Source organism: Lepisma saccharinum, unplaced genomic scaffold (assembly GCF_977018435.1).
Source record: "Lepisma saccharinum unplaced genomic scaffold, izLepSacc3.1 HAP1_SCAFFOLD_558, whole genome shotgun sequence".
In the NCBI taxonomy this organism is placed as follows: Eukaryota; Metazoa; Arthropoda; class Insecta; order Zygentoma; family Lepismatidae; genus Lepisma; species Lepisma saccharinum.
In genome coordinates this window covers 68832-77714 of record NW_028143235.1, presented here as the reverse complement: position 1 = coordinate 77714, position 8883 = coordinate 68832, and the positions used below count along the sequence as shown (strand labels likewise).

The window sequence follows — 8883 nt, the reverse complement described above, 5'->3', positions numbered from 1 at the left end:
ATGAATACAATTATTGGTTGATTTTTATAATTGCATTTCTTATTTATCCTTTTAAATTACAAATTAAGAGAGCCAATACTGATGTCCTAGAAATTATGCACAATTTACATTTATTTTGAACCATGATTTTGTGCGAAAATAGATTTTGTTAAAATTGGATAATGTTAAAGTATGGGTATTAGAATATTGGTCAGCTCAGTAATACAAATTAATTTTTGTTTTGCGTATTGCACTGGGAAACAACTTATCCACAGGAAAAACTGAACAAATGCTTGATGCTATGTACAGCTATCAGAATAAACAAGTTTTAGTGGCTAAGATAACACTGTCTATTCTTGCTTGTAGAATGAGGAAGGGGGATAAAACGTGAGAGTTGGCAACAACCTAATCACCAAGAACACTGGAAAGACAACTACAGCTTTTAACTAACAGCCACACTGGCATATACAGGGGGAAGGGGGATGAGGAGCTGGAGTCCCTCCTGAAATAAAAAAAAAAATAATAATAATCAAAGCAGGGGGGAGGAGGGGGAGCCAAAGTGGTCAATGGGTCAATGCAAATCCCTTATTTTTAAAAGGGTTACAATATTAATTATAAAATATTTTATAGTGTGTAATGCCCACCCCGTAGAACAAAGCTAAGTAATATGCACCTTGAGAATTCCAGCCTCCTCTAAAAAAAAAATTGCAGGTGATACAAGACAATATAAATACTCAGGGAAAGGGTAGAAATAGTTCTCTGAATGTTAGTGACAATGGTTATACATTAGCATGCAATGTTAATTGGATGTTATCCATTGTCTAGTGCTTTAAACTATACTTATTCTAACACTATGTTTCAACAGGGCAGTAATAACGCTTCACTCATCTTCAGGTAAACAAACCACCAGCAAAATAAATTTGTTCGTCTGAAGAAGAAATTTGTGCAGAAATGAATAATTACTTTTTAGATTCTGCTTGACACTTCAATTGTATTATTACTAGGGTTGAGTTGGTACTAGAGGTATCAGTAACAGTTTCCACTTGAAGGGCTCGGGTGTAAAACATGGTAAGTGACATTTTGGTAATTTTTGAGTTACAAAGTAAAATGTGCCATCCCTCAATTTTCGAGTGAAATTGCCAAGACTTGGACTCAATGAAGCCTTCTGAAGTGGTAAATACAACACGAAAACAATTTATCTACAGTATAGCTTCTTTGTTTTTTAACCTTTTTTGTTAATGAACTCAGAAATGACCAAAATGTCACTTACTATGTACCTTACACTTACCGAGCCCTTAATTTATCACTACTGGTTCATACTTTCCCTGAGTGTGGGCATCTCTTGGGACCATAGAAACTGCTGTACAACACTTTCATGGTATCTGTTTGTCCTGCAAATTGTGCAAAATGTACACTGACATTGAGTGGTAACAGTGAAATTCATAATAAAAGTTAGCTGTTTTAATATCCCAAATATCTCTTGTGTAATTCATCGAATATTTCAAAGTAAAACTGGACTGATGCTGTATAATTGCAATGGATACTTATATATTAATCTTTATAAATATCCTGAACATAACTTTTAACTCTTTACAATATTCAGGCATCAGTATTGGTGGAAATGAGTGAGAGTATCCGTATTGGCTCAAAGTGGCAGAGGTAGACAAAACTAAAAATAATTCAAGGGCCAGACCCTTTTTCTCAGGAACCAGCACATATTTTTTCAAATACAGGCTACAAAAATGAAGACTCCAGCTAAGATTTTAAAATGTGACCTAAATCATCTATTTTATTAATTAATTAATACAAGATTGGATTAAAGTAATTGATTTTTTGAGACATATCTAAATAGGCATCAGTGAGCTCGCAGTCGTCCTTACAACATTGCTTCGGGGGTAGGTATCTGATTTTATGCCAAAATAGAAAATGTGCAAACAACGAAAACATATACTGTACTCATTATATAAAAATAAGTAATGTAAATTTCTACAAGGCAACTTCAAATATGAATAAAATATTTTTTTAGAACTAAATTTAAAAATCCAGGTACCAAGTAAAAATTTTCAGGTGCCATGGCAACCATGCATCCTGCATTTGTCTACCCTTGCAAAGTGGTATTGCCTCAGCCCTAATTATTACTAGATAGTATATTTTAAAATGGTACACATAAGGACATGGCTGCATTATGGTCATTCTAAGCTTCAAATCGATGTTTAAGTGATTGATACAAGAAGTTTTACACCTTGAGCTGGAAAACACATAATTTTACACATATATTTAGTCCCGCACTGTGGTAGTGTGGTCTAAGGTGCCGTGCTTTGACTCTGGAACATGCGGAGTTTTGAGTCTCCTGGGTAAACGTAACTTTTCTCCTGAGATTTCGGCCTTTATTTTCAAAACAATAAAATATAAAAACCCACTGACAAATATTTCGTTACAAATAAAAATGCTATTAACATTTTATGAATGTGTAAATTACCAATTAGTCCATCAGAGAGAGGTTTTGTAAAAAAAAAAAAACAGTTTATTGAACTTAATGCATATATTTATGTACATGATATGTAATCTTTAGTAATTTGTGGTACATGTATCTCAATAAAGCATAGGATATCTATTCACATTTGCTCCTTCTTGTTTGTGCTGCTTTCAGCCTGATATTAATACAGGTATGAATATGTATTTTTCTACATGTGCCATCTTCTCAAAGGAGAAATTTATTCTTAAGTGCCTTGTACAAGATCAAATTAATCATGAGCAACTTGTTGAATTGAACAGAAAGTCGTTGAACATCGTTCCTATTGGAAATCTTGAATGGTCTGAAATTGCTCATGTACACGATCAAAGAAAAATTGGACAACTTCACATTTGACCAGAACTTGGCAATGTGTACCTCATGAAAAGAAATAAATAGATTAGCGATTAGCCATAACAAAGATAATTTTATTTATTTCACTTTACATGAAAGCATTTCATGGTACATTTCCATTAGCTTTTGTGATTACAATGTATAATACATACAGCACAAAAGGCACATCGAGTTACACCATCTATGGTGAGTGCACAGTGTTTACAATTGAAAAAACTAAAATATTCTTTCATTCGTGTACAGTAAACACCATAAGTATGTATTTATGCAGTGCCATTTTTTGTACCTAAAACCATTTAATATGAAACATTATTCCCCTCGGTTGAATAGTTATTGTCTTTTAAAAGTGTGAAGTGATACATTGTTTACATTTCACGAGGTCGCTTTCCGATAATTGATTTCAATAGCATGTGCTCCGATTGGTCGACAGTCAGGCTTGGGTGGCGTTATTTTGAACCCTTCCTAATTAGAAATTCTTTGACCCATCATTTTCCTTTAAGTGTTCATTTCAACAAAAAAAAAAAAAGTTAATGAAGACTTTACAAGCTCTGCAAAAATTTTCAAGTTTATATCACCTGCAAGTCAATACATGATGAAAGGAAACTTTCTCTATCTCTCTCTAGCTCTCTCTCTCTCTTAACTATCACTGATGTTTTTAAAGTGGAGGCCTGTGACTCGTGCCAAGAAACCACTGATGCAATAATGATAAAAAAAAAAACTGCAAGACATGTTTCACTGATTTGAGTTAGGTTTCCGAAATCTCAACTGTTTAAATGAAATTTGCCTGATGGTCAAGGACATAGCAATATCTGTTGATTTTCCATACTTAATCTTAACCACAAAAAAGTATTATGTACTGTGCTTTAGGCAGTTTAAGCTGATATCACTTTGAACAAATCCTGATACTGATCGCCAGGGAACAGATTTACATGTAGTAAAAATGTGCTAAATATGTAAATACATACTTAGTTATTTTCACCAAAATATGGAGTTAAATATGGAAGTAAAATTGTAAAAATTTACCCTAATAATATAAGACTACGTATGTAACTCTTCAGTTTTAAAACAATTGATTGCACTTCTCTCAGCATTGTAACTATTTCTGTCTTGACGAGAAACCAGAAGCGAATCCCGTAAATGTGCCACAAAATCGTTGCTCTGGCGCTGCTCGACTTGGGATTCTCTTCCAACATTTGTAACAACCAGGAGCCGATGCTTGACCCCTCTTTCTCTATTGTTGACAACAATTGTAAATAAACAGGAATTTCAAGTGTTTTACAATAGCAAAAGCAAACAGTTCGGGGGATGGGTATAATTTTAAAAAAAGAACATTATTATTTGGATGATAGAAAACTTGTAATTAATGCAATTGGAGGGTATTAAAAAGGTCGTAAACTTTCGTTTGTTTAACGTCGCTTCGGCAGTTATTCACAATAAATTCATCCAACTCTTTCGCTCACAGGGGAACATGTAGTTATTGCGCGAATATGGAATATATGTTGAGAAATGTTCTGAAATATGGAAATAATATGTAAAAATAATGAAAATATGTAAAATATGAGCCAAGCCTAATATATGTATAAATATGGAAAATAAAAATGGAATTTTTAGAGTCTACATGCCATGATAATACAATGTGCAAAGATAATACAAAATATAACAGATTTCAGCTTCATACATAAATATGTATTTACATATAAATCCATTCCCTGCTGATGGTAATTCCTGCACATATTGATAACTGAACATTGCAGCAATTTAAAAATTATTTGCAATAGCTATAATTGTTAGAATGTAAGTTTTACACTCAGGGTGTCTACAATTTCATAAAAAGAAAATTCCCTAACTTTTCCAGGCCAAATCATTGAGGCAATTAGTGTACATGAACATATTTCAAAGATCACAATACTTTGGCTGAGCACTCACACTTACGATTCCCACATAACAAAGTTTCGGAAACAAAAAATTCTGTTTCTCTAAAAATTCATAACAATTAGTGGAAAAATAATATGTAATTATTAGAGGCACATATTTTTGGTAAATAAAAAAGCAAAATTTCAGTTCAAAAACAGTCAATTTCAGGTTAAAAAGCAGTAAATAAAATAAAATATTGGTGTTATAGATGTGAAAAATCGGATCAAAAGGGGGTATGTAAAAATGAGATTTTGGTTTGAAAATTTAGAATATAATCCTAAATTTGATTTAAAAACTGCACTTATTACACAAGATAGTACATTTATGTAGTTACCAGAGTATTAAGTTTATTCCTGAATAAAGGGGTCCATTTTTGCTTCTCAAAATATTTACAGTAAATTTTTTCAATTTTCCGTGAATTGCATAACTTGCAGGATAATTCAAACTTCAGAAAGTGTCGCATCGGTAAATAAACACTAAATTTCGTTTTTAAGAGTCTATTTCGCATTTTGCAGTTAGTGACAAAACAGGATAGGAAAATGCACCTCACACCTTTCTGAAACATGAAAAATTAACATTACAATGTGTTATTTCATATTTCTTGTTTTCGTCGAAAATAAAATATGCATGCCTCTAGTAATTATAGTAAAATTTAGTAATATATTACTCCAGATAACAATATTCCAAACACAACCCAAAAATTGTAACAAGAAATATTGCAAATTAGCAGTAACCACTTAATTTAAAATTTATTGTTTGCCCTAATTTTAAAAATTCAAAAACATACTTTTAATGCACTACTACAAGAACATTGAATTCTCCAGATGGGAAATTCCCATGACTTCTCCAGAAAAACTATATTTAAATTCCCTGACTTTTCCACGTTTTCCCAACTGGTAGACACCCTGACATTGCAATATATCCATTCTGCTTATTCACACATTACGAGACAAAGCATTAAAAATTTAAATAGCTGGCATTTAATCCATGTTTGGTACAGAATTAATGAAAATTCTACATGGGGGCATAATTCGCAGGAAATTCGTATCTGGAAAAGTATCCATCAAAATCAGCAAATTAATTCAAACTTTTAGATATTGATATCAGCTCATCCCCAGTTATACAGTTACTGTGTAAGCGTATACAAACGCAATAAAGAAATGTTGAAAATAAACCTTTCATACTCAAACTTCGTCAGAAGCCATTGCACTCGGTCCTTGAACAGGTTCCTCTTCAGACTGTTCCTTTGGTTGCAAATTTTCTTGATCATTCTTTGTCTCCTCCGCAGATTTTTCTTCCGTGGCGGTCTGTTCTGTAGATTTTTTCTTTGAATGTTTTCTTCTGTGCTCTCCATTCATATCCCTTCGAGAACTGTCCCCCTTTCTATTCAGATTAGATCTCGAGGATTTTCCGCCTTGGAGGTTCAAGGTAGAATTTAGCTTGCTTCCAACATCCAGCAGCTGCAATGGCATATTGAATTTCATTATATTCAGATTCAAATTACAGTAAGGGAGAATTCACACCGAAATGACAAGCGACACGGTTTCGCTTCGGAAAGAACCAATCAGCAGCAACGTTTCACACCGTAGCGGCACGACAAGCTGCATAAGCTTGCTTTCTATTGCTGAAATCTTCAAGCGACACATGTTGCTTGTTGCTTCGGTGTAAATTCTCCCTAATACAAATGATATGGAATGTGACATGACTATAGGAGAGTCCTTATGTAAATACTAAAAGTAAAAGTTTGCTTTGCATCCACCTTATGCACGGATAGTCAAACCAGGATGGGAGCTACATTTTAAATTGTAATCCAAATCACCGAAAGGGTCCTCACTGTGAATAAAATGTCAAACCTTTCATTATCCTAATGGAAAGTCAGGTCTTACAAGACAAAGAAAGAAATGTATGAAAATGCAGTTTGCCCAAAAAGAAACTACTTTTATTAAAATTACTTTATTTATCCCATTTAACATAGATCCCACCACAGGATCCAGCATTTCTTCCACTGTTGGATCGCAATTTTAGTTCATTATCATCCATTATCAAAATTTTTATTCATTTAGTTATTTTACTTCACTTTTCTGCCCCTTTCGGCTCATCGCGAAGATGACGATGAAAGGTGATACGATGAAATGGATTGAAGGACAATCACAAACACACAACAACAACACACATCACGAGTCCCACAGAGAATTTTACTGGCTGCGAGTCCAGACACCTCGCTGGTCTGCAAAATGCAGTCCAGGGTTTGCTACATATAAGGGAGGTTGACGTTGGTTGTCTTCCAAGAGAGTTGCACCTGTCCAGCCCCATGTTGAATTTTCTATAATCTCTTGTATTGTCTTGAAATGGCATCCTTTTAGGGTGGATTTTATCCTTGGAAGCAGAAAGAAGTCTGCGGGTGCCAAATCTGGAGAGTAAGTGGGCTGAGGTACTGAACTGAATGGCTGGCCTTCCAACTGATGTGGGTTTTTATCGATTTCATGTGTTCCCGTTTTTAAGTGGTTTCAATCGAAATAGGTGGTTTGTCTTTACGGGAGTTTTAATATGTGGAGTTTTTTAATTAGGAATGTGTCAGGGATAGTGTTAAATGTTTTCAACCCTACCCTCAACCTAATCCTCTTTAAACACTTTTTAAAGTGGCACTATGTTCAGTGCTTAGGAAATTATATACACGAACCTGATGAAGGGGGCAGCAGGACCATGAAACGTAAGTAGTGTTAAATTTAACTTAATACAATTTAACGTTGTTTATTTTTTTGAGGAGTGCTGAATGCACTGGAGCTTTGGCATGGTGCAGGATCCACACTTCGTTTGTCCATGCCTCAGGCCTCTTTTTCTCCCCTGCCTCCCTCAAATGCAGCATAATTTCCAAGCAAAACTCTCGATGGATTGAATGACTGTATGGGGTGTACTCTTAATGAACCACACTATTCCAATCAAAAAGATAATGAGTATCACCTTCACTTTGGGTAACTTTAGCATACATTTTATGGTCTTAACCCACCTACTTAAATGACTATGCTTTTGTTTGATGTCATAACCATACATCCACTTCTCATCACCTGTCATGATGTTCTTCTGGAAGTTATCACACTCATTTTAACAATCTTGACTAAATTCAACATCCTTTTCTTTTTGTTCATCTGCCACAACTGTGAGCATCAAAATTGCATGACGTGAACTTTTACTTACTCCTATTTCTTCTGCTATTTTATGCATGGCGAATTGACACCACAACACTTACTCTCTCAACACGAATGTAATCTTATTGACCATGTTGATGGTCACCCAAGTTTTGCATTCTCTTCAATGGACGTGTTCTGCCCTGATATAAAATGTTGATATTAATATTAGCACTTACCACAGCCCATGCATTCTTCTTGCAACGTTTTCAGAGTTTCTGCAAACACCTTTTCCCAATTTGAAGCAAAATTTAACACACACACATGTTGCTCTTTAAGAATTTTCATTTTTCTTATTAATCAGAAAATTGTGACAAACACAGAACACTATACATTTAAATGCTTGCACATTGGAAATGAAACAATATAGTGCGATGCAACAAACTGAATGTTACTGATAAAGAATCCCACAATGCAGTGGCAGTAGCAGAATAGTGAGCAAAATACATTGAAATAGTATTTTGAAAGTTTGGTTTCTTTTTGGAGAGACTTTGTAGAATAAGTATTTGGGAAAGCAGAGAAAAAATGGCTCTTTAGAAGGGCCCCAAGGGAGAGGATGCACTTAAAAGAGCAAAAACACAATGCGGTGTGATTTGTATCTACCAATTTTAGTTGGTGATGTTCCATGGCAGACTGACTGCAAGCCTTACAGCTGCATAAGATTCCTCCACATGCACACCTTCATTCGGACAGGGTTAAGAACTAAAAATTGGTAGATACAATGGGCATGTTCTGAAAGTAACATAATTCACTTTCCTGGCCAAAGTTATAGTGTAATATTTAGTTCCCAGTGCCTGTTGTGACGTAAATTGTGTTCTTACTTTGTATGTAGCGTAAATTGTTTTCTTACTTTGTATGTAATGTGAATATTTCACATTTGTGATGGTGCCCATAAGGTGGGATCTGGGGCCTGTAAATGTACCTCTTTTGAAATAGAAG

General features: G+C 34.4%; 1 protein-coding gene across 3 annotated transcripts in view; it reads right to left on the bottom strand.

Moving 5' to 3' along the window:
* Positions 1 to 2564: 2564 nt before the first annotated feature.
* LOC145983023 (BBSome complex member BBS4-like) overlaps positions 2565 to 8883 on the bottom strand; it is a 28756-nt gene continuing 22437 nt past the window's right edge. For all 3 annotated transcript variants that reach the window (XM_083116306.1, XM_083116304.1, XM_083116305.1), the window contains exon 11: positions 2565 to 6219. In XM_083116306.1, coding sequence (XP_082972432.1) covers positions 5944 to 6219 — 276 coding nt within the window. In that variant the 3' untranslated portion in view covers positions 2565 to 5943. The remainder of the gene's footprint in view (positions 6220 to 8883) is intronic.